Source organism: Talpa europaea (assembly GCF_964194135.1).
Source record: "Talpa europaea genome assembly, chromosome: 8".
In the NCBI taxonomy this organism is placed as follows: Eukaryota; Metazoa; Chordata; class Mammalia; order Eulipotyphla; family Talpidae; genus Talpa; species Talpa europaea.
In genome coordinates this window covers 119,903,134-119,930,038 of record NC_140075.1, presented here as the reverse complement: position 1 = coordinate 119,930,038, position 26,905 = coordinate 119,903,134, and the positions used below count along the sequence as shown (strand labels likewise).

General features: G+C 41.6%; 1 protein-coding gene across 1 annotated transcript; it reads left to right on the top strand.

The window, feature by feature from the left end:
• Positions 1–3,126: 3,126 nt before the first annotated feature.
• On the top strand, positions 3,127–26,166 carry GOLGA5 (golgin A5; the record flags this gene model as incomplete). The annotated part of the gene is made up of 12 exons (XM_084241054.1): positions 3,127–3,670; positions 6,487–6,711; positions 8,071–8,290; positions 8,743–8,866; positions 11,484–11,687; positions 13,678–13,848; positions 16,399–16,527; positions 19,270–19,368; positions 21,010–21,235; positions 23,433–23,538; positions 24,894–24,957; positions 26,086–26,166. 12 exons carry the CDS (start codon positions 3,127–3,129, stop codon positions 26,164–26,166), a joined length of 2,193 nt encoding a protein of 730 aa, XP_084097180.1.
• Between the last annotated feature and the right edge of the window lie 739 nt (positions 26,167–26,905).

The following is a 26,905-nucleotide window of genomic DNA, read 5'->3' as shown; positions in this document are numbered from 1 at the left end:
CATCCTGAGGAGGGGGGTCCTTAGGCTTGTGTTCAGGCTTGTCCTGAGGGTCCGATTAGCCCAACCTCGCCGAAAGCCGCTGAGTGTGTTGTAGGGCAGCCCCGATATTGAGCGGGTTCCTGGCTGGGGGTCCCCACCCGCGCGCTTACAAGGGCCTTATGAATACTCCACTGCAGGCGCCCACAGAAGGTTCATAAAAGGTTTATTCACAAGGGAAAAGGAAATAAGGAAAACGTACAACTCAGGGAGAAACTAGGGAAATAAAGTCTTTCATGCGTCCTCCCCGATCCGCCGACCTGGAAACCAAAAAGCACTCTCGGAGCTGGCCGGACGCTGCGAGCTGGGGGGGAGCCAAAATGGGGGGGACCCCCCCCCAAGCCCACGAGTCTGGCTTTATACCCACCCGGCTGCTGAACCCCGCCCTCAGGTCCCAGCCCCCTTCCCTTGGGTGGGGATGGGATTTGGGGTTCCCAGTGTCTGTGTCTTTGGCCTGGCGTGGGGGTGGCGTCCACGAAGCCTGTGTGGGATCAGCCTGAGGACAGCCTCGCCCCCTGACAAGTGGCCACGCCGGCCGGGCCGTGCGCGGACGCGACCCCCGCGCTGCCGGGAGCGGCCGTCACGGGCCTGTCGCCACCTGATTCTCAGCTCAAACGCCACCTCCTCAGAGAGAACGTCCCTGACCAGGCCCTTGACGTGCCTCCCGCACCGCTTCGCGCCACCGCGGCCCCCGCCCGTCTCTCGGGCGTGCGGCTCGGGGACGCCCCCCGCGGCCCTGCCCCCCGCGGGCTGACGGAAGGCCCGTCCCCCGCGGCCGCCCCGACGGCAGGGGCGGGCCACGCCCACTGTGGGCGTGGCCTCTCATGTTGTGCCGGCCGCGTGCCGGGAGGCGAGCTACGTCACACGCAGGCAGGCCCCGCCCCGTCCCGCCCCGCCGCGCCGCAGGCGGAAGGGGGCGTGGCCAGCGCGAGGACCCCGCGGCCGCCGGCGCCCCGCCTGATCGCCTGCCCGTGGCTGCTCCCGGCTCCGCAGCTCAGGCAGCCGAGAGGTCACTCTGTTTTGGGGTCCTCGCCGCCCTTCCACGTCTCCCGGAAAAGCAGCGGGGCCGCCGGGCCGGGCGCGTCGGGGCCGCTTGCTCGGCCGGGGCTTCTCCCCGCTGCGGGCGGCCAGCGGGACCAGGTGAGGGCGGCGGGCCGGCGCGGACGGGCTGCGGGGCGTTAACGGCCTCGGCGGCGGGGCCGGGTCCCCTCGCGGAGGCCGGGGTCCCGGGCGGCCGGGAGGCTGAGGCGGGGCGGGGGAGCCCCGCAGCCGGGCGCGGTCCGGGCCCCTCCTGGGCACCCCGCGGGCCGCTCCTCCCGGGGCCCGGGCGGACGGCGGCAGCGAAGCGGGGCTGCGCTCGGCTCCCGGGGCGCGCCTGCTTGGCTGACGGGCGCGCGTCCCGGGCCCACCCTCCGAACCCCCTTTCTCGAGCCGACTCCGGAGCTTGGGAGCGTCTGGGCAGCCCGGCCTGCAGACCCCCCCCGGGCCCCCCGGGGGCCCCCGGGCCGGGCCAACCTGGAGCGACCTGAGGCTTGGGGCTCGCAGGCCTCTCAGGGTTGGCTGTCGCCGAGGCAAGCGCCAGAACCCAGCTCGGCAGTCCAGGGGCTGAGCAGCGTGAAGGCTCAGGCTTTTGTTCTCAAGTCCTTTAAACTCAGACGGGAGGTGAGAAATAAGGTATTAATAAGTGTCTTGATTGCTTTATTAGAAGAGATAATTTGCTCCCATTCACCCCCATATTTCCTTGCTCCCAGTCACCGATATTTACTTGCTAATAATACCTCAGAGTTTCAGGTGCCTCTGGAAGTTTCGTGTGTTACAGAGCATGTCACCTCCGTTTTTACTTGCTTGCACACGGAAGTCCTGTGAAATGCACAGCCATGTATTAGTTCTGTTTCGTTAGGAACACGTTTACCAGGTGAGTTTCTTCTTGAGGTTATTCAGATACGGAGAGGCCAAATGGGGAAGGCAGGGGTAAAAATGTGGGTTTGGCTAACTTAGATGTGAGTACCTGAGCTGCTGTCTAGACGCTGGCATCCCGTTTGTGAAAAAAGCATGATTGCTCCTGATCATGTGCTTGTGGAAATCGGGTGTCGTGAAGATAATGTGTGCTTGGCATCTAGCACATAAAATAATTCCATCAGGCAGTATTTATGGGTGCAGAATTGACAGAACCCTTTTCCCCAGTAAGGAGACACGGAAAAAACATAAGACATGAGAGGCTGTGAGGGAAAGAATAGGGTGTGAACAGAAAAATGATAGAATCTGGCTTTGTTGGAAAGAAAATACTATTTTGGGAGCAGATGACATTCAAGTGAAAACCAAGAATAAGAAAGAGTTAACCATGAAAGGACAGTCCAGGCAAAAGGGACAGTGTACACATTCAAGACATGGTTGACGTATATATTGTTTCTTCGATAGCTTGAGAACTGGTTACTTCACCATTATCTTAATTCATTGTGGTACGTTTTAAGTATTCAACCATCAGGTGAATGACGATTCATTTTTAAAATTCTGAACTTAGCTTAATACAAACACTTAGTAGGTACTGAGTGTTGAAATTACCGGGTTGCTGTTGTGCACACCTAACTATCCGGGTGTCCTGCAGTTTACCATTAAGAAAGCCTGTGTGTTGGTCCAAAGGTTTTTCAAGGGTCGGCACCTTAAAACAAGCACTTAAAAACAACTGAGAGAATTGTTTTTATTTAGCTTTGCCATACTGATTATTTGATAATTTGGGGTGTTTTATTACATTAAAATTTGCCCTTTGCTGAAACAGGAATCGTAACAGCAGCCGTAGTTGTAATTGTGACTGCCTGTGGTGTACCAGACATTTTGCTTACCACTTCTATATATTCAGTTTAAACCATCCTGTAATGTAAATACACTTACATTTCTCATTTTCTACATAAAGTTTCTCAGTTTCAGTTAAGTAGTTTGCTTAAGACACAGCTAGTAAGAGGCAGGATTAGGATTTCATTCCTGCACTATCTGGCTCTGGAGCCTGGTCTTACACACATTCTGCTGTTACTTCATTCTGATTACTTTATGTCCTTTTTACAGGTTGCCCAGTAGGATTATCCTGCTACCATCATGTCTTGGTTTGCTGATCTTGCTGGAAAGGCAGAAGATCTTTTAAACCGAGTTGATCAAGGGGCTGCAACAGCTCTCAATAGAAAAGAGAATACCAGCAACTTTGTGTATAGCAAAAATACTGACTATCCTGAACTTCATCAGCAAACTGCAGATTTAACTTACCAGACTGGATCTAAAGCTCCTTATATTTCCTCGGCAGCTGATAACATTAGAAATCAAAAAACTACCATCTTAGCTGGCACTGCAAATGTGAAAGTAGGATCTAGGACATCAGCGGAGGCCTCCCATCCCGGTGAAAATGCGTCTGTTCCTAGGCCTTCATCGCAGTTTGTTCGAAGAAAAAAGTCAGAACCCGACGATGAGCTGCTATTTGATTTTCTTAATAGTTCACAGAAGGAGCCTGCTGGGAGGGTAGAAATCAAAAAAGAAAAGAGCAAGACATCTGTGCTTCCGAGTTCTCAAGCAAGCGTCAGTTCTGTTACACCCAGCCCAGCCAGTGTCAGAGCCATTGAGGAAAATCCTTCCGGGAGCCACAGCGCTGGTACTTCATCAGTCCTCTTTTTTTTTTTTTTTTTTTTAGTTATGCAAATTGGATGTGTCTTTGTAGCCTCAAATATTTGATAATGTTGCTCATCCTGTTTTATTTACTGTCCCCACTGGTGTAAGAGCAGGCTCTGAAATGTGTGGCATTAGCAAAAGAACGTGGTGTACTGTTAGTAGGCAGTTATCACAGGGGCCTTTGAATGTTGTCCTAGGGGAATTTCCCGGCCTGCATCTGAGAAGTTATGACAAAAATTATTCTGTAAGATATTTTAAGATACCAAAAAGGAGGGGAGGATGAAATCTAAAAAAAAACTACGTTATTCTGGATTTGGAGCTCCCCCATTTCTCTTTGTCAGTACATTATAAAAATGCAGGAGACTATATGTCACACATATTCTGGATTGTGAGTTTTTTGGTGTATATTTTTTTCACTCCCTGTGTCCCCCCCAGAAGTAAAACTAAGAAACTGCACTTTGATCCAATTTGAAGGGTTGAAGGCATTGGCTAAGTAATGAAGTAAGAACTTAGAATTCTGGTCTTTCAGTTATTTCATTTGCTATGAAATTACTTCTACATGTGTACCTTCTCACATGCAAAAATAAGATTAACACAGTAACATGGCTAATTCATGTACCTACTAAGCATTTAAAGTAGCAGTACATCCAGCAGTTCATACATCTATAAGATGTTAGAACTTGTTTAAATGTTAGAACTTTTCCCACCATCTTTGCTGTTAGAAAATAAAATCTCTTTTGTATTTTTGAGATTATTAAGTGGTAAAAAGGCAGGGGTGTCGGGCTTCCAAGACGGGAGCATGCCCTAGCAGTTAATTTATTGAGTATGCACGCTGACAGATTTCTTCTCAGCTAGCTTTTGATTAATTATTCAATCATTCGTTGACAACCTGCTGGGTACCAGCATACAGTACTGAATGGATTAGGATAAAGTGCATGCAGTGGAGACACTGCAGTATTATGCAGTACAGATAATTTACAGGTAGTGTGATAAATGCAGTCATGGAGTTGGTCAGAGAGTAGTTGAAACATCGAGAAGGTAATAACTCACTGCCTGACGTGTCAGATACAGATTAACGTAGGATCTGTAATTTCAACTGGGTCTTCTGAAGAGTTTTCATGGTGAACAGAGGACTTACCACAGCTAGACATGCACAGATTCTTTAAAAGTTTGGTAGAGTAAAAAAAGGTTTATAAGAGAGTTCTTGGGAACAGTGTGTGTGAGATGGTGGCGATGAACAAACTAAGCCAGCAAGGAAATTTGTGGCCTATTGTTGATGGCCCTTATAAAATGCTGTTCCTTACTTGTTCAAACCCGTTATTCCTGGAAAGCATTGTTTCTCAAAGAGTGGTTCCTGGACAACCTGTGTTAGAATCACTTTGTGGTTAATAAAATCAATTACTGGGTGTCCCCTGCAACTTCCTGAGTCAGATTTTTTGGGGATGAAGTCGGGACATTGGAACTTTTTCATTGTCCAGGCAGTCCATGTGCCACAGCAATGTGATGCTAGCAGAGGTCTTTTAAGCCTAAGGGTGACATGGATTATTTTTCTACTTTTAAGGAAAACAGCTTGCAGTTAGTTATAAAGGACCCTGCTTAACAGGGAAGAAAGGAGTTAGAACCAGTTATCAGTATAATACAAAGGAGCTATAAAAATTAAGTTTTGTTTCTCTTAACCTGGGGACTGTTGACATTTTGGGCTGAACAATTCTTTATGTGGGAAGTTGTCCTGTTCTCTGGAGAATATTCAGCAGCATCCCTAGCCTCTCATTAGATGCCAGTAGAACCTTCCTGTTGTGAAAAGTAAAAAAGCTTTCATATATTGCCAAATGTCTCTTAGGGGTGAAATCACCCAAGTTTAAGAACAGATGCTTAGAATGCCTAGTGCTGCTGAGTGATAGAGGATGCCAAATGCACAGTAATATCGGCAGTTAGTGACAGTTTGGTTTCTTCTTACCCCTTTAACTCTTTAAAAAATCTTTTTCTTCTCATTGCATTGGTAGGGTTGAAAATAGTTTATTTTGTAGCATATACTTCATTTTTTTGTCAGTGTAAGTAAAAATGTATTTTGCGTGACATTTATTTATTTTAGTTTTTAAGATTTATTTATTTATTTATACAAGCACTAGGTACTGTCGAAAGCGTGGGAGGGTGAGAGAATCCACCAGAGTCAGAGCAGGGAGCAGAACAGGCAGACAGAGGACACTGCTGAGGGGAGCAGCGGGTGCAGCAGGAGAGGTCTGTGCGCCATGTGGGACCCTAGCCGGTTGCCGGGGATCGAACCTGCATGCTGAGGCTGCGGGCAGCTTCGCAGCCCAGCGCTCAACTGCTGCACCACCGGGGAGGCCCTTGCGTGACATTTAGATTCCAGTTTGGTATAAAGCAAATTTCTCTGGCCTTGTCTTGAAACCCACAGCTCTGCTTTTATGCCTTTCCAGTATTTTCAATGTTGAGATTTCACTCTGTTTTTCAAAAATCATCCGGAGACAAATGGGAAGACAAAATCCTTCTTCCATTTAAATTATCTCTGATTTCCTCATTTCTTGAACTGTATTCTTGTATCCATTCTTGACACCATTCATTCAGTGAGTTCAGATTTTGAAGATTCTTTGAGGTCTAGATTCCACTGATGATAAGAATGAAATTTTATTGGAGGGAAGTCTGTTGAGAATTTAAGTTTCCTTTCAATGCCATTTTCACTTTCACCATCAACTTCAGCCAAAGGCATTCTACCAAGCACGCTATCAGTGCTTAAATAGTGAGTGTCCGATGTAATGAAAATATATTCCTTTTTTACAGAAACTTCTAATAATTCAGATTCTGGCCATGAAGGCCAAGAAGATTCTTCAAAGGAAAATGTACCATCAAATGCCTGTGCTGATCACAACCCGGCACCTAATGATGATGGCAAATCACATGAACTGTCTAATCTTCGCCTGGAGAACCAGCTGTTGAGGAATGAAGTTCAATCTTTAAATCAAGAAATGGCCTCGTTACTTCAAAGATCCAAGGAAACTCAAGAAGGTAGAATCTTATTTAAATTGCCCAGGATTAAAAATGTTATCAGTTCAACAAGAAACTAAAAGCTTGATAATATCCAAACTGTTTTAGCTATTTAGAACTATTTTAGAGATTTGTCACAGAGTGTTTTCACAGAAATACAGGGCCCAGGTTTGGATCTAGGACCAATCATCCTCCCACTCCAAAATGGAGACGTTTGGCTTATTTGATCATTCCTTACTTGGTCATTCCAGTTTAAGAACTGAAAAGAACAGACTTTCAGTAATCACCTGGTTCGTTTAATTGATTTATGCTGAACTTCATGGGAGACTGCTCATGAACCAAAGGTGGAATTAAATCACAGTACTGGACACCACAGGACATTTTCACAGTGTTGCACTTTTAGGGAGCAAAAAATGACTGAGGAATTCAGTTTAAATAGCATCCCGTTGGAGTTGTGCACAGAATGGGGCCTAGAGTAGAAAACCCTTGGGTTTCTCAGCAATGGGTAATTAAGCACATAATCCCATGATAGGTCGTGGTGGGGACTATGTTAGTAATTATGTAAGTATGACTGAGGAGAAAACAGAAAGAAGAAATCTCTGCGAAGTGATTAGAAGAGCGGGGACAGTAGGAAGAGTTTTGCGAAGACGTGGTTGAAGGCGCAGAAGAGCAGTAGGAAGACTGTATGAGTCTTACTGAATGGAACTTGGGAAAAGTGTCACTTTACCCAGATTACTTTAGACAAAGAAATACAGCTTTTCCTGAGGTCCTGTAAGGTTTGCTTTAATAGTCAAAAGAAAATTTTTTCTGGCTGGCAAATTGCAGCTGCAGACGGCAAACGGAGGTGTGGAAGGGTACGCGGCCTGGCTCTCCCACAGCCATTTCCTAGGTTCAGAGAATAATATCTTTCTGCCACAGTCATTGAAGCAAATAGATCCTTTCTTGTGTTTAACAATCCTTTGTTTTTGTTTGTTTTGGTCTCACTGGGCTGTACAATCATTATCTACCTTTAAGGTGAATTTCTCTTCTTTCCTGTCTCTTGCAAAACTCCATAAATCCACTGATCATCTCAGAGTTTTGAACTCCTACCTACTGGTTTTGGTTCCTAGTTGCTTCATGGTCTATCTCCAGGGAAAAAGAAATTTTTTGTAGAAGAGCAACTTGCTTCATGGCCCTTTTCAACTGAGATAGATGTGCTTGTTGGCCTTGGAAAAGGGATGTTCCACCTGGAAAAAAAATATTGAAGATATTTGTAAACTCCTAATTTTGAAAATAAGTACAGAAGGGACTCAAAAGAGAATCTGTGTGTGATCTGAGGAAGATTGGTTCACTTGTATAGAGAATTTTTGTGTTTTTTGCTTCTTTTTTTTTTTTTTTAAGAATTAAACAAGGCAAGAGCAAGAGTTGAAAAGTGGAATGTTGATCATTCAAAGAGTGATCGAATAACTCGAGAACTTCGAGCCCAAGTAGATGACCTGACTGAAGCAGTGGCTGCAAAAGATTCCCAGCTGGCTGTCCTGAGAGTGAGACTCCAGGAAGCCGATCAGCTACTAAACACACGCACAGAAGCACTGGAGACCTTACAGAGTGAAAAGTCACGGTAACTCATCCTACTCAAATGATTAGGATTATTCTAGTCTAGAATGATTCTCTTTCCAGTATAAATAATGGTAAACATTACGGTGTACCCTATCTTGTGAAAATTTAGCTTTTGGAAATTTACAAGCAGGAACATTTATTTTTTAGTAATGTTAGAAATGTGTGTGATTAAAAATGAATTTATGTGAATATTGATGCATTGTTCACAACTTGTAAATTTTAAAATATTTGAAGAATATAGTATCATTAATGTCTTGGTATTTAATAATTTGTTATGTGCTTGCATTTGTATGCCTACAAATAGAGGTGACATTTGTTTAAAATATTTCTCTAAGACTGTTTTAGTCAGGCCATCTTTTTTAGTACTAACAAGCCAGGACTCTCAAATTTATTCTGCCTTATCACTTGTCCATTGTGCATAAGAGTTATTTCAAGCGATGGATCTTTTTTTAGGATATTGCAGGATCACAATGAAGGTAGCAGCCTGCAGAATCAAGCCCTGCAGACTCTTCAGGAGAGACTGCATGAAGCAGATGCCACTCTGAAGCGAGAGCAGGAGAGCTACAAACAAATGCAGGTCAGAGCAGAAGGCGACACCTCCCTTTTGTGATTTGGTTGAGGAGTGACTTTATGCTGTTTCTTAATGTTTAAATGCTAATAAACTACTGTAGTACATTTCAGAAAATTTTATGACATAAACCAAAGGTTTAAAATAAAACTTAATCCTTGCTAAATGCATTCAGTTGTATAAGTTGAAATTAAAAAATAGTTCAAGTAGTTACTATTCATTAAAGATCTTTTTAAAAATCTTTTAATTTAATTTGGTGGCACAGCCAACATTACCATTATTTGATTAAAAGATGATTTGGGCATCTTGTTTATTCTTTTTATTTAAGCCTTTTCTGATTCCAGTTTAGTCTGATTCATTTATTTCAAGAGAAAATGATACATAGTATTTATAGAGTTTTACTCTGAAATGAATTTTTGCATCTAGTTCAGTGATTCACAGCCCTGGCTACACATTAAAATTATCTGTATGGCTTTTAATACTTTCTGATGTCTGGTCTCTGTATCAGAAGAATCTGATTTCACTATATGGGGTGGGGACATAGGTGCTAGTATTAGGTGTAACTGATAGGCAGTCAGGGTCAGAACCCCTAGTCTAGAACTATCTTTTCAACAGGTGAAAGTAGTGAAGCCCTGAAAATAAATACCAGGTAATGTAGATTTTTTTTAAAAATGTACTGGTATTTTTTTTATGAATATATTACATCCAAAGTGCTATCATTTCAACATGTAGTAATATTAAAAGTTATTAATCAAACATTTTACATTCTTTTTTGCAGACTAATATTTTAAAATATGGTGTAACAATTCATTCACTAAATTTTCTTTGCAAATGCTTAAGCTGTATTTAGAATTTATAAAATCTATAGGTAAAAAAGTAAATTTTCGTACCCAGATTGTTATAAACATACTTGACGTTTTCCAGTAATAGACAGTTCCTCAAAAACTTAAGCATAGTTATCATATGACCTACCAGTTGTACTCCTAGTTAATGTATACAAAAGAGAATTAAAAATATATGTCCACACGGAAACTTGTACACATACGCATTATTCTTAATAGACCCAAACTGGAAAAAATATATGTGTCCATCAATTGCTGAATGGATAAACAAAGTGTCTTACAGTCTTAACAAGGACATGCAGTTCAGCCATAAAAAGAAAGGGAGTATTGATTCCTGTTCAACATGGAGCAACCTTTAAAATGTTACTCTAAGAAAAGAAGGCAGGCAAAGGCCACATATTACACGATTTCAGTTATCTGAAATGTTCAGAATATGCACATCTATAGCGAAAGAAAGTGGATTAAAGGTTTCTAGGGGCTGAGAAGGAGGCGGGATGGGTAGAGGATTTCTTTCTGAGGTTGAATATGTTCTGAAATTAGATAGTGGTGGTGGGTGCACAACACTGAGTAAAAACCACTTAGTTGTGCAGGTAAGAGGGTGACCTTTGTGGTATGTGGGTTATGTCTCCATAAATCTGTTGCTAATTGTGTTAGAAAGTTTTCATGTTTAAATTTATCCAAATGAATAAGCTTAAAAAATACAGTTCTCAGTTGTGTTAGACACATTTCACATGTTCGTGACACATCAGCTGAGGTCCTCTTGCTGCTTTTCTTCAAAGTAAGAGTTAACAATAGAGCAAAGTTTTGTGGGCTTTAGTTACTGGTATGTAACAATAAATGCCTTCTGACTTTTGCCTTACATTCTGGTCTTTTTTGGTGGCAGAAACTTTGGGAAGGTAAAAAATAATTCTCAGAACTGGATCGGCCAGTAAGGGACAGGCCGTGTGCTTTTAGATTGTGCTTTAAAAGTCTCTTAAGCTAAAGATTACATTGGCTTGTTTACTAGAAAATTTGAAATGAAGGGGAAACATTAGAAAAGATGGAGCAGTTTACTTGTTTCTTCCATTTGCTTTGTAACACTTTCTAGTGTCGCTAGACCTTTTGTCCATTCATCAGCTAATATTAGTCAAGACCCTGTATCCAGGTGACCAGATTAACCTGGGAAATGTCTTTAAAAATGGATTCCTAACACCAGTTGTGGAACTTCCAATTCAGTGAGGCCAGGAATGGCCTTGAGTGGTTGTATTTTTAACAAACTCCCTACTTTTTTTTTTTTTTAAAGATTTATTTATTTATGCGTATAAGAGCTGGGGTACAGGCCAGAGGTGCTGGGGGTGAGAGGATTCACCAGAGACAGAGTGGGGAACAGAACAGGCAGATTAACTGAAATACACTGCTGAGGGGAGCAGTGGGCGAGACAGGAGAAGTCTGCCACACTATGTGGGTTAGCTCCCTGGCCAACCTGGAACTGAACTTAAGCCATGCTGCAGTGCCTGTGGATAGCCTCATGGTGCTGCCGCTTAACCCCTTGTGCCACCAGGAGGCCCCAAACTCCCTACTTATTTTGATGATGTGCTGTATTTCAGAGCTACAACCTTAAGTTTTTTTTCTTACGTTCCAACAGATGAGTTTGGTTTATTATTGTTTTATTCATGTATTTATTTTTGCCCTCCCGTTACATTGTTGGCTGAGCTAATAAATCCCGTAAATATCTAAATGGATGGTTATAAAATAATATCTCAACATAGGATATATAATGAGCAAGATCTAAAATTTTATCACAGAGTGAGTTTACTGCCCGCCTTAATAAAATGGAAGTGGAGCGTCAGAAGTTGGCAGAGTCAGTTACTCTGGCAGAAAGAAAATACGCAGATGAGAAGAAGAGAGTTGATGAGCTTCAACAGCAAGTCAAAACGTTTAAGTCCAACTTGGAATCTTCGAAGCAGGAATTAATCGACTACAAGCAAAAAGCCACGAGAATACTCCAGGTAAATGGGAGGTGTACACGTGTGGGTATTTAGATTTGCCAGCTGATTGAGAGGCATTGGGAAACTCGATATGCATCTGTGAGGTGACTTGTTTGTGTTCGGCTGGGCTGGTGCACTCAGGTGCCTTGCTCTCCTCAAAAATAAAAAGAATGAAGTGTGTCTTATTCACGTTTTTTTCTTTTGGATTAATTCATTCTGCCACCACCTACTTCAGGTCTTTGACCTACCACCCTAGCCACCATGATAATATTAACAATTGACTTTTTTTGGAGCAACTAGTTTAGGCATCATCCAGCTTTTGTCTCCCCTCACTTAAATCTAAGGTGACCGCACCCTTAACTAGAAAATACTGCAGTCATCGAAGGTACTTCTCTTTCCTTTCCTCTCGTATCAAAGGGAAGACTGTCTTTTCATTTTTTCCTGAGGATAACGTCTACCTGTACTTTGATCCCCCCACCCTGCCTCAAATAGCCCGTTCTCCATAAGACTGTCCCATGGAATTAAAAACTGAGAAGGAACGTAGGTAGGCAGAAGTTGGCAGAGAACCAGGAAGAGACTGCTGCCTTCAGGGAAGCCACACAGGGGGAGACTTAGAGTAGGGGCTCATCAGTGGGACAGAGGGTGCCCATGCCATGGGGCCTGAACACAGTTGTTGTATTTGGCAAGTCGGAGGTCCTGGGAACCTCACAAAAGGTGCTTCTAGAGTCCCCTGGAAGGTGTCAATACGAAGACACTGATGACTGTGGCCATGAGGAAAGAATAAGAGCCAGATAGAAATGTGATGCTGGGGGTTTTGCTTTGTGATTTTAAAAAGTAAATTTTATACATGATTGTATTTATCATAGAAAATTTGAAAAAAGTCACCCATAAATCTACCACATAAAAAGTAAAAACTTTTTGATGGACGAGAATGAATTTAAAATACTTGCATTTAAGGTGAAAGAGCTGATGGTCCTTATTACTGGTCTAGAGTTACAGCACTTTCGAAACTAGTCTTCCCACATCAAATCTTTTTCCAACTTGTTCTTACACCAGGCATCAGCAGCCTTTTTCCTCTAAAGGGCCAAATAGTACATTTGGCCTTGTGTCTGTCGTCTACATTACATAGTCTCTGTTTTTGCTTTTTGCAGTCCCTTAAAAATATGAACACCATTCTTATTTGTGGCTGTACAGAAACAGGCCACAGGCCAGATCAGTCATAGTTTGTAGGCACCTGCTTTATGCCACTATCGATTAGCCCTCCTAAAACATCTCTGGTCACATCACTGTCCTGTCTGCTTTTTGGTGACTTGTTTTAACTTAGCAAAAGTGAATGTTTTGTCCTGGTATCTGAAGCCCCCACAGATTGGTCCAAACACACTGTCTGAGCACATTTCATAGTACTTTTTGTTGTTTCTGATCTCATGGTACTTTCTTAGAGGCCCTGTGCTTTTGTACTTCCAGCTTCTGGCTCTGTTTTCTCTATGCCTTTTAAAATCTTAGCCGTTTCCCAAGGCCGGCATAGATGCTCTTTCAGGTGACGCCTCCTCTTCAAATAGTTTTTCCTCCTTGGAATTCTCACCTTCTGGTTATTGCCACTCGCTGGATACTTGTAGCTTCCCTTTGATTCATAAGGCAGGGGGTGCTACCCAGAATGAGGTGCTGTCCTTGATTACTCAGGACACTGAGCGCAGTGCCTTTGCAGATGCTCCATAAATATTTGTTGAATGGAATATGATTGCGGAGGGGAGAGGGAAGGAACATGAGAAGAACGTATGAGAAAAATCGTGTTATGTTTTCAACTATAACGTGATCCTGGGGACTAAAATCCAAAGACACTGGATAGCAAGCCTCTGTTGTGTTTTTATCCCACTGCATTTAACAGTCTGTTAAATCAGTGGAGCCTAGGGTTGGAATGTTTCTGGGGCATTTCAGTTTCTGTGTGGTAGATGAGACTTAGCGTACAAATTAATCTCTGCTTTGCCTAAAGATATTTCTTTTTTTATAATAGTCTAAAGAAAAATTGATTAATAGCCTTAAGGAGGGATCTGGCTTTGAAGGCCTAGATAGCAGCACTGCTAATAGCATGGAACTTGAAGAACTTCGGCATGAGAAGGAGATGCAGAGGGAGGAAATACAGAAGCTGATGGGCCAGATACATCAACTGAGATCCGAATTACAGGTAAGATCTATTATGGTTATTTACTCCCACTTTTAGCAGTTTGAGAGGTGATGGAGTCTGTATTTTGGAGAGAGGACTTTAACAAAATAATGTGTGCAACTTCTGCTAGAAGATGAGCAGCAGCTTTCTTGTCCATGGATAGAAATAAGAAACGTGGTCACCAGATTCACTTGTTCAACAACTACTTGCCCAGGGCCTGCTGTGTGCCGGTACCTCCTAGGCCTGGCGCTTGAGAACAGGAATCTTCATATTTGTGGATCTTATAATCTAGTGGCTAAAAACAAATTATATTTGGGCTTGTCTATAAAACTGGAATTTTTTTGATATTAGAATGGGATCAGGGTAGTCTTTTACTTACAGTTTCATGCATAGTCATGTAAGTTGTAGTTTATGTCTAATTACTATATTTAGTCTAAAAATAAAATTGAGCTCTTTATTTAAACATGAAATCTTTGACTTAAATATCATAGGAGTCCCTGAGAATGACAGACAATGAAGTACATGGTAATGAGACTTTTTTTAAAAAAAAATGCTTTTTACAAAGGGTATTCACCTATGCATTAACTCAGAAAATGACTGATTTGTAAGATGTCTATGAACTACAAAGGAAAATGTGGAAGCTGTGAGAATAGAATATCCCGTGTAGCTTGAATTTCAGACCGGCCTGGTTGTAAATCCCATCTTTGGCATGTAACAGATGAGCACACGAGGAGGCACTTCTTCCCCTGAGCCTGGTGTTCTCATCTGTAAAATGCGCCTGCATAGAGGGGCCTACTGAGGATAAGGAATAAAGCAGGTAAAGGACCTGCCATCCTTCCTGACACATAAGACACTGAGTAAATAGTAGCTGCTGTTATTCTGGATTTTTTTCTAATTCTTTAAGGCAGAATTTATTTTTCCTTGTAAATTTTAAATTTGAAGAATTCAGGCCTATGAACTTAGAAACTGCATGGATACTAAAGTTACTCATGCCAATTCCATGTCTTTTGGGTGAGATTATGAGAAGTATGATTTGTTTATTTAATCTTATCCCTACCCTAGCATTATTGATGACATTGGCTCATTTTCCTACCCTTTCTCAAGAACTTTATGAAATAATACCTCAAAGATAGTAGATTAGGTCTAGCAAAATGGAAGAATTGTTAATGTTATAATAGTTATAACATATTGAGCATTTATCTGCCAGGCACTGCACCAAGTGCTTGACATACATCCTTTCATTTATTTCTTACCATAACCCTGAGAGAGAGGTGATGTTCTCATTTTACAGTTGAAAAAGTTTAGGCATGAAGAAGAAAGTAATTTGCCATAAAGAGGGAGAGGCAGAGCCAGGATACCTGGTCTGTCTGATTCCAGAACATGAGTTCTTAACCACTGTGCCTGCTTCTTGCATCTCAAGAATTCATCTAATCTAGTCAAATTGATGGTGAAGATCAATAACACTGGAAACGTAACCAACGCGAAAAATAATTACTGTTTTCCTCTATATCCACAAAGTTGTATGAGTTTCGATTATTACACTGTGATTCTTTGACTGTTGTTAATCTGTCAGTTCTTTCAGGTAATATGTGAAGTTGTCAGTTTATAGAAATAACAGATTATCAAAAGATTAAAAAGTGATATTAAAATATTAGTTTTAATCTTATATATTACTATATGAATAGATTAATGCTTACCCATAGGGGAAAATAGTGAATTCCAGAATATAGAAATCTAGGATCTAGAGCCATGTTCCTTGCTACTAGTAGATTTCACATAAAGCCAGAGGTGGTTCTTGAGTTTGGAAAAATGATACTATTGACACCAAGTGAAGAAGTTAGAGTAAGAAATATGAGAAAATGTAAAAACAAGTTATAGTAATATGGCTCATTTAAAAAAAAAGACAATATGCTAATGTCAGGTGATGCGAGAACCACATACCACAAAAGCTAATTACAGACTGCAGTTTCAGGGGACTAATGTAGTGAAGTATTTTTGTTGTTAGATTCCCCCCCCACCCCCCAGGATGTAATTGACATTATGTAATACTGTATTTGCCTCAGGTGCATACCATATGATTAATATTTGTATGTGTTATAAAATGATCACCACAGGAAGCCTAGTTACCATCCATAATTGACAGGTTTTTTTCTTGTGATGACAACTTTTAAGATCTATTTTCATAGCAACAAATATTCAGCACAGTGTTATTAACTGTAGTCACTTTGCTGTTCATTACATTGATGCTGTTTCTGTTCTTTTTGAAATTAACTTTTGAACAGAAACAGCTCCTAGTGAGTCTCATTCTCCAGTCTCCTCATTCTTACCAAACTAAATTTTTTTTGTGCTGTGGCATCTGTAGTATCCTCTTCATTTCTCCTACCATTTGCCATATTATATAATGAAGTGTCAGTTTATGTAATTCCTCTTAGGCTGATACCAGGTCTCCCTCCTCTGTATCCCTCCAGTGCCTGCTGAGCCCATTCATGGTGATTTCACCACGATTGCTCAGTAAATGTCGAATCGAGTGGTTAGCTACTGATTTCACATGTAAGGGTCATTTTTTTCTAGGACATGGAGGCCCAGCAGGTCAGTGAAGCAGAATCAGCCAGAGAACAGCTACAGGATCTGCAAGACCAGATAGCGGGACAGAAAGCATCCAAACAAGAACTAGAGGCAGAATTGGAGCGGCAGAAGCAGGTATGTGTTCTAGACTCATGATGCCCAAGGTGGATTCTGTCCACTAGGGGTCACATGGAGCTTCGCAGAAAAGTAACTCACTGAAGTCCCTAGAGGATGGGCTCAGAGTGTTAATGGTAGACAGGACCTCAAAGTCCCACTTATTACTACTCACTCTTCTCATTGTTTTTGTTTTTTTTTTTTTTTAATTGAGGCATGGTTATTTATTTATTTGTTTGTTTGTTTGTTTTGTTTATACAAGCACTGGGTACAGTCAGAAGCACGGGAGGGTGAGAGAATTCACCAGAGCCAGAGCGGGGAGCAGAGCAGGCAGAAGGACCAGGAGAGGTCTGCGCGCCATGTGGGACCCTCCTCCGGTGGCCGGGGAGCAGCCAGGGATCGAACCGGCGCCGCAGAGGTCACCGGCAGCTTCGCAACCCAGTGCTCAACCGCTGCGCCACCGGGGAGGCCCTTTTCATTGTTTTTTTAACAGATAAAAAAGAGAGGCACAAAATAGTTGCAGACCTGCTTAATTCACATGACTAATTAGATTCGACTAGAACCCAGGATTTCTATCCTGGAGCCCAGAATTATTTCTGCTACTCTATTCTGCATTTAATTGTATCTCCTTGTCAGAGTGTATATGTATAGAACACTTAAAAACCTCAGTTGATTTTTGTATTTTCTTATATTTGTACTTTCTAGAAACAACAATAAATACTTAATAGAAATATTTGAGAAGAGGGCCTCCCTGGTGGCACAAGGGGTTAAGCACCACGCTATGAAGCAATCCATAGCTCTTGCAGCACGAGTTTGATCCCTGGCTGGCCAGGGAGCAACCCACATGGCGAAGCAGACTTCTCCTGTCTCACCTGCTGCTCCCCTCAGCAGTGTATTAGAGTCAGTCTGCCTGTTCTGTTCCCTGCTGTTTTCTCGTGAATCCTCTCACCGCCCCCCCCCCACATATCTGGCCTGTGCCCCAGCTGTTATATGCATAAATAAATAAATCTTTAAAAAAAAGAAATATTTGAGAAGAAAATGCTTATACAAACTATTCCTACAAATGATATTTAAAATTAAATTCTTCAGATCACTTTTAAAATTTTTCATTTTTCAGTTAGCAGTTATCTGTGCCCCAGCCAATAATTATATGTTAACATACTTAGAGTTTCAGTATTAACAGTTAAATGTGTTTACAATCTCATTTTCAGAATAAGATTCAGTATCCAATATTAATAGCACCTGTAATTTCCTGAGTAATGACATTGTTATAGGTACTTACAGCCTCCTCACAGTGAAATCACTGTACTCTTCATTTTACGGAAGAGAAAACTTAGAAATTTCAGTTCATCACTCATGTTCCCAGCTCTGCATATTTATATTCTTAAAGATTGTTTTTCTATTGGGATTTATCATTTCTGAAATTGATTTTATTCTCAGGAAAAAAATGTTTGTTTTTATAATGAGAGTTGCAAGCGCTTCCTTCGTGAGAACAAAACTCTCTGAATAGCAACCTGCAGGGCTCAACATGGGCTGTTTTAGGTAATTTAAAGATTAACTGTCCTTTCGGAAATTGCATTTTAATTTACTGAAGGGGAGCTACTGTATATTAAAAGGCAAAACATTAATATTCTTGATGGTTGATGAGATAAAATCATTATGGCAAATGGTTTTGCCGCATCCACGTCTACTGCCCTTTCAAAAGGGGAGAGTCCATGTTAGAGGAAAATGGGACTGAATATAGCTATAGGCTCTTAGGAATCAGTTGTTCTCAACAGAAAGTACTCACTGTTGGGACTAAATATTCCTTTAGTGCTCCTCGTTAGTTTAACCTTAAATTTTTTGCTAACCTCAAACTTCCGCCAGGTAAACCTTCTTATAAATTTCGATTTTTATAGCCCAGTTACCCACCTAATTTTGTCTTTTCTTATCTCAATTTTTTGAATCTTTGAAGTGAGTAGGCTGAACTACTCATAAAATCATCTTCACAGTGGGATTCCATACCACATTTACTTCTTCGTCCAGCACTTTTCACTTACATTGTCTGCACAATTAAACATGATGCTCTTGAAGGTGCTTAATTAACTTTAATTGCTCTTTCTTCCCTGGCGTGAGTTTTGCTCTTAAATTCAGACCCGACTCTGACTATGTCCATTGTGCAAACTGGCAGTGCATCAGTGCAATTGTTAGTACCCTGGGGTATTTCTTTCTGTTCTCTCTCTCGTACTAATGATGGGACAAAACAGGTAAAGATACCGTTGGATACAAATAAGCGCCAAAAGAACTGCTCAGCATCATTAAACGAATGCAAATCCAGACCCACATGCTAGCACTACACATCCAATAAGGAGGCTGCCCTGACTGAGGTGACAGTGCCAAGTGTTGGAAGGATCTGGAACTCTCCCATTTGCTGTGAGAATGGTAAAGGTCTTTTGTGGAAAAGTCAGAAAACCATTCGGCAGGGTTTTTTTTTGAGGTTGGATGTACTTATACATGATGTTCTCTTCCTCCACACCTACCCAAAAAGGACAAAAACACTTGGCCACATTAAGATTTGTCCTTGGCTATTCATCATGTACAAAGTGATATATCATGCTGGAGTACTGACTTTTCCCCAGACCCAGCCAAGTCTGTTCATTTATTCATTCAGTATATTTACTCAGAGCAAATTGATTGTCTTCTATGTGGCACGCAGTGTTTTAGGTACTGGGGATGGAGCAGAGAATGCTGATTTAGCGGTTGCTTATTCACACCTCACTCTAGGAATTCCACTACATAGAAGAAGATCTCTATCGAACAAAGAACACATTACAAAGCAGAATTAAAGATCGAGAAGAAGAAATTCAGAAACTCAGAAATCAGGTATGAATCAACACCTGGGAAAAGACACTATTGTAAAACTGCATTTTTTAAAGGAGTTAGTAAGACCTTCTTTGCCCATGTTTTTTCCTGAATTCTGTTGTTGCAACAGTGCAATAAAGGTTTTTCAACCTGATACAAATTTTCATCTAATGCTGTGGGTCTGCATTTACCATTTTCTATGGCTTGCTTCTTATAGAGGTATCGTTGGCAAAATCGCTCAAGGAGATGTGAACTACCCCAAATTTGTATCTTCTAACTTCAGTGGTAGTTGTGCTGAGTGCCATTTTCATAACTCTGGTGGCTTCTCTTTTCTACTATAAAAATGACTCAGTGATACATTTTCTGTTAACCACAGATCGATAAGTCCTTTATAAAGTCACCAAGAACTTACTTTAACTCTGAAACTATAAAGCACAGAAAACATGTACCTGCCACCCAGATTTCCCAAAGCTTGTTTTTAACTGACCATGTCATGCATTCGCTCATCCTGGAATTGTGCTTTGTCTTTCCTCCCTTACAGCCAGACAATTGACTTAAGCAAATTATAGATGCATTTATCATTTAAATAATTTAGGTGGTTTGATTATTTTAGTTAATGACTTAGGACATGAAAAGGCAAATAATTTTAGTTTTTAAGTTCTCAGACTTCATAGTAGCCCATAATTTAAATTTTGGGCTATTTTAAAATGTTTTAAAATATTTTAATGGGGGAGGGAAGCAGGAGAAAAAGAATTATTTTTATAAAAGCTGGGGATAACTGATTTGATTGTTCCTTTCTCCTTCCCTTGCCTACATTTCTGTAATGCTTACAAATGATAACATGCCCTGCTAGCAGAAAGTTAAAGAAAGGAGCATAAACCACCAATTGATTTAATCCTTAAATAAATTTTCATTGAGTGCCTACTATGACTAAGATATTGTACCTTTTTTGTAATCAAGAATTAGCCAAAGGAGAATTTGTCTTAAAATTTTTTGATCTATACAGAACAGGGAAAAAAAAACTGTCTCATAGAAATAAGGTGACTTGGACAATTTACAAAGAGATCAATATCTTAATACATTGTTTAAAAAAAAAATCAGAGTGAGCTAAGATTTTTACTGAGTAAACAATAAGAAATCTGGTTCTGCTTATCTTATTACCGTTGGGCCTCTTAGGAGAACAATATGTTAGTTAAGAAAACTAGGTTACCGCTATACTATTTTTTCATTCTTTCAAAACTATTGTATGGCACTGGATAAAAACATAATAGAAGAAATCAACTTTGACCTTTATCCTCTAATTAGATTTATAAAGTTAACAAAAATCAATTTGGAATATAAGCTAAAACCTTTAAGCTACAACTTTTCTAGAATAAAGAGTAGGAGGTTCTCACAAACAGAAGCTTCACAAAATAATATTGTCACATTATGTACTGGGCAATCTGATATATCCCAGGCTCTTCTGTTTTTTTAAAGCTGATGTGACCCACCATATTGATTTCATCATCCACTCTTAGAGTTGGAAAAATTACTTCTGTTGATAATGGAAGAATCATCATACAGTTTTGGAAATCAATTAATGCCGCAGTTTACTTGTGGGGATGTGGTAATTCGGTTTCTGTGTTGTTATGACTTAAATTTTCTGAACATCTTGCCTTTCAGCTCACCAATAAAACTTTAAGCAATAGCAGTCAGTCCGAGTTAGAAAATCGACTCCATCAGCTCACAGAGACACTCATCCAGAAGCAGACCATGCTGGAGAATCTCAGCACAGAGAAGAACTCTCTGGTCTTTCAGCTGGAGCGCCTTGAGCAGCAGATGAAGTGTGTAGCTGGAAGTGGGAGCAACGGGTCTTCCATTAACATGTCTGGAGTTGACAGTGGTGAAGGTAATAAAACAAGGAAGGTAATAAAGCAAGGACGCTCAGCAGAATGTCTCATTGCCTTAATTTACAGCCTTGCTAATTCAGACATGAGTGAAACTTGCAGAAAGACTTGTTGTTTGAATGAAAAGAAGCTTCATCCAACAAAGAATGCTCTTTTCTCCTAGTGTGAGGCCTGGGCCATGTGCTCGCTGTTTGTGGTGGTTAGTGAGCTGGATGATGGTTTCGTGAATGTCCCTTAGAGAGGAGCCTGAGGACTGAAACTGTATTGAAATATGTAGAACATTTAACAGGACATTGCTGGCTAAGCTCATAATTCAAGAGGCAAATAATATGGGAAGGACTTTGGGAATTTTGATGCAATTTAATAATCTTGCAGTCTGTAATTTCAGGTATTACCAGCTAATACATAGTCACATAGGCATATCCATGGTCTATAATTAAAATAGATGTCCAAAATACATAATAAAAAGGTATTAAGGATTTTTAGTTTAAGCTTCAATAGATTAGATTTTTAATTTTAGGACTTCATAGTCTGCACAGTAGTCATTTAACATACCACGGTTTTGTTGCTTAAATTAAAAAAAATTTTTAACTTAAAAAATACATGTTATATGTATATTTTTAATAATATAGTTGCTGTGAAAGGAAATACGTAAGAGGGGCAGTTGAAATCAGACAATTTGGATCATCTCCTCTCAGTTTTTCCTTATAAATGTAGTACCTATAATTTAAATTTTTGTAATATATTTTCATAATATATTTTATGTAATTTATGTGTTGCTTCATAGAAATCCATCAATGGAAATACCATCATTTGTTTAATCAATTCCTTGTGGTTGGGGATTTAGATTGTACCATTTTTATCACTAATACAAGCAGTGCTGAAGAAAATACCCTCAGTACACAGCTTTTATTTTCTCAGGATATAAATTATTAGAAATAGAATTGCTGGGCCAATTTAAAGACAAGTAGTTACTAAATGCCTTTTGGGTACCAGTACTATTGTAGGCATTAGATATTCAGAGGCCAACAAGAAACCAACCCCTCTACCCGCAGGCCTGACAAGCTGGTGTTTCGCGGAGTATAGGTGGGGAATACAAGTGGATTATGTGAGGTGGTGAGATATGGGGCAGAGCAAAATTAAGCAGGAGCGAGAGGTTCAGGGTACCAGGTGTGGAGACGGGATTATAATTCAAATACGTGGTTAGGGCAGTGTGACTGTGAGGCGGGCTACGGGAAAAGTGTTCACGTGTATACCTGTTCAGAGCGAAGCAGGACAGAGGCCCTGAGGCAGGAGTGTTGTAGGAACAGGCAGGTGCAGCTGTAGGCAGAACGAGGGGGAGAGCAATGTCAGGTGATTACGGAGAACACGGAGGAGGCTGTTTGGCTTGAATATGGACTTTTAACTCTGACGTGGGACACCACCGAAGGGTCCTAAAAGGGGTAACTGTGGGCATGAATTTGAACAAGAGGCCTCTGGCTGCTCTGTAGAACAGAATGCAGATTTCTGCCAGTGGAGGCAGGGAGAGCTGGGAGGAACTGTTGTATGCATGTGAGAGGTGGTAGTGGTTCAGGCCAGTGGGGGTTGTAGGGCGGATTCAGAATTTATGTTGTAGGGAAACTAACAGAACTTGCTGGCAGATTGGATGGGGAGTTTGAGGGAAAGAAAGGAGTCAAGGTTTTTGGCCTGACCAGATGGAAGGATGGGGTTGTTGCCTGCAGGAAGAGTAAGTTGGCCGGGAACAGAAAATCTGGATCATATTTTTGGGGGTACTAAATTTGAGGTGTCTGTTTAACATCCAGGGAGAAATGAAATAGGCAGTTGGACAAGTCTAGAGTTAAGGGCGTGGTCCAGGCTGGAGATGAGAGTTTAGGAGTCCTCAGCTTTGTAGGAAGGGTGCAGCTAGCACGGGACGGAGGGGCCTATGAGTCATCAACACCAAGTATCTGTAGACTTCGATTTACTGATTTCATGGAGAAATAATTTTCTTAGTTTTTAAATTTTGATTTTTGTGGATGTGCAACTTTAGATATGTTCTCTAATTTATCTTCTCTTTATGGTTTCACTTCGAATGTAATGCTTAGAAAGTTGGCCTTGAGCATTTCATTCCTGTGTAGCATAAAATATGTTCAGCTGCAATTTTGTCAGAAAGGTGATTTTGGTATCTACATCAGTTCGCCCTTTTCTTGTTTAAAACAGGCACACGTCTGCGAAACGTCCCTGTTCTTTTTACTGACTCGGAAGCTAACCTGGTGGGAATGTATGGAAAGGTCCGAAAAGCTGCTAGTTCCATCGACCAGTTCAGGTAAGAAAGCTGGCGGCGTGAGAGAGGGGCCGTCTGCTGCTGTGTGCCTTTTTCAGGGGTCTCCATCGCAGGTCACAGGCCCATTCGGCGGCGCTGATAATTAAAATGACATTTACCTTATTCCCTTCATGGTCTTTCAGTGTCCTGAAATTACTTCAAGAGGTCTGCCAGTGTCTCTTTTATTGAACATCATTAACCCTCACCCTTTTCTCCGCTTTCTAGAATAAACTATTTAAAAATTCATGGTTGAGAAAACCTATCTCATAGAAGTACATCCGTTTGAATGTTTTATCCCACAGTGCTCAGTATGTATTTTATGTATACTACATAAATAGCATTTTGTATATTGTGTATTTTTAAATAAATTTTTTACACTCGCAGGCATCTGCCTTTTTTTTTTTTTTTTTTTTTGTGGGACCCTCGCCGGCGGCCGGGGAACGAACCGGCGCTGCCGAGGCTGCTGGCAGCCTCGCAGCCCAGCGCTCAACCGCTGCGCCACCAGGGGAGGCCCATCTGCCTTATTTTTTAAATGTCTTAATAGTCCTCGATAAAGTTCATGTCTAAATAACATGCTAAACTCTTGCCTTTTAGTGTTTATAATTAAATAATTTTAATGAATTCTTGCATAATAGAGCAATGCTTTCTTGCCTTTATGTGTCAGAATAGAGCTATGGTGTTAAAAATAAGGACTTACTACGGCTCCCAAAGCCATAGGCCTAGAGGCTGTTATCTCCAGGTTGCTAAGCACATCTGTTTAAGGCTGTTTTTAATGTACATCATAATTCTCAGGGAACCCACATGCAAGGCAAGGCTTAGCAGGAAGGTGTGTCTGCCTGTGCAAACAGCCGTCTTGCAGAGAAGAGCAGTAAGGTCCGGACATCATGTTGCTTCTCGCTCTTAGCCCGTTCACTGGCGTTGCGAGAGTTCTGTGCCTTTTGGAAGCAGGCGTCCTTGCAAAAGCGCCTGGATTAGCCGTTTGCAGATTAATCCCTGGCCAACTTTTTCCCCCAGTTCACATGTTCACACTTGCCTCATCTTTTTAACTTCTTTAGCTCCTAAAAAATGATGCAGAGCAGCACTAACTTTGCCTCCTCCAAGTGTAGCCAAAGAATTAAGAGAAAGTGTTTGCTGACGTTTAATAGCCAAGCCCCAAATGGTGATGGAAGTAGTTATTACTGTGGCCGTCGTATAGTTGTTTCAAGTAATCATTTAACAATCTGTTTTTTAAAGTTCTCCTGGTATGGTGGCCACGTTGTTTAAATGGGTGAAATTTTAGAGTCTTGTTAGATGTGACCACAGGGGGATCAGTTGTGAGAATAACTCTTGTCTTTCCCTCCCCACCACTGTTTGCACAGCATCCGCCTGGGAATTTTTCTCCGAAGATACCCCATAGCCCGGGTTTTTGTAATTATATACATGGTAAGTAACTTGTTTGAAAAAGCCTCATTGTTGTTTATTTTTATTTCGTTTTTCAACTGCTGACCTTTTTGAGTAAAAGTTGAGCACAGTTTTGAAATAGGACTTATTTTTGCTCATTAAGGTTTTTTCTTCCATTATGGTGCAAGTAGACAATTCATTTTGTCTGAAATATAAATTGCTCAAGAGCTTTTCTTGCAAATAAAATTAACTTCAATACAATTTAATAGAATTACCTCCATTTTTTTAAGCTCCTTGATTGATATATTGTACAAAACAGTTGTTTTCGTTTTGATCTTGATGTAAAGTTGCTTTAAATTCTTTCCATGACTTTTGCTTTCTTTTCTAAATGGACCTCAAGTCTTGAAAAGAGATAAAATCATACTTGGAAATCTTCCTGTGGTCCACTAGAGGGAAGAGTTACTCCTTGAAATAAAATTTTAAGAAGAGAGGAATGGGGAGAACAGAAGCCGGACAGGAAATTGAATGACCTGGAGCAGATAGCCCACCTCGGGGGTCATTTCCCAGGTGCTGGAGGTCATGACCAGGGGCACTGTCTGTCCCGGGGCAGTGACGCCACAGACACACAACAATGGCCCCGCCGCCTTCGTCTGTCCCAGCATGGCCAGGGGGTCAGTGGGATTTACCCCTGGAGGCCTGTACTCTGACCCCAGTCAACCTCTAAACCTGACACTATGTTGTCAACAGTGTCTCCCCATCTCCTCTTCGCTAATTCATGCTAAACCCGCTTTCAAAACCCCAGCCCTAAGTCTGTGCTAAAATCCTTTCCAGCCAACTTCTTGGGGGTGTAGCAGTTTTTATGAAGCTGCTCTGCGTGTGGTCGCCCAGTGGATTCCATGTGTGGACACGTGCGTCGTGTGAGGGACCTTCCTCCTCACAGAGAAGCCTGTAGGGATCACATCTGTTACTCTGCCTCACATTGAGCTCATTTGATTGTACGTTTGTTTCTGCCTTACTATCCGGTGAGCCTGTGCTGAGCCCTGCAGCGTCGCGGGCGCAGGCTGGTGGCAGGAGCAGAGCTGAGACGCAGCTCCTGGCCTCGCCACCGCACCGCGGGGCCCTGGTGAGGTCGATGGATCTGCCAACCCACAAATTGTTCTCTCTCTTCAGGCTTTGCTTCACCTCTGGGTTATGATTGTTCTCTTGACTTACACGCCAGAAATGCATCATGACCAGCCACACGGCAAGTGAGCTGAGCCCAGTGTTTCCGTGACCAGCCGGCTTTTTCCAGGCTTGGGCTCTGCAGAAGGGTGCACAAGGCGCCTGAGAAGAGTGCACAAGATGACTTATCACTACGAGCTTTTAACCCCCTAAGTTATACGAGTATCCTGCTACCTAAATCATCCTCTGATTTCCTTCAAATGGTAAGAGTTTCTAGACAGACATTAATTTAACTTGCTCAGCTCTGCTTTTTCCGAGACCAGTGACTTTAGTGTGTGTCTGTACACACGGAGAGGCTGGGGCTGCTCGCGTGACCAGACCATCCTGTTGAAGGCGACGCTCTTGGTGGGTTATAATCAGGGAAACTAATTGTATTTAGTGATATAAATAAAATGTTTTCTTTTTGATAATTCAGTCTGCTTCTGTATTTTCATATATTTAACTCTGCAAATACAGATTTACTTTTTACATGTTAAAGGCCTGATTGGTATAAATCTTTTTATAAATACTTCAACTTATGCTCATTTCTTTTTGTAAGTGATGGTTTTCATCCCCATTAAACAAGACTTTTCTGCACGGACCAGAAGTGAGCTGCTGACGGCGCTGGTGCTGGCCAGGCCCTCCGCCTTCGTCCTTTGATTCTCACACGCTCCTATTTTCCTTTCTCTAGCTCAGGCCATCTGCAGCCCTGTTGGAGCGGTTAGGAATCAAACCTGTTCTGGCAGCCTTTGCATTTTTAAAACACTACAGCGAGGAGTCGTTGGGAGTT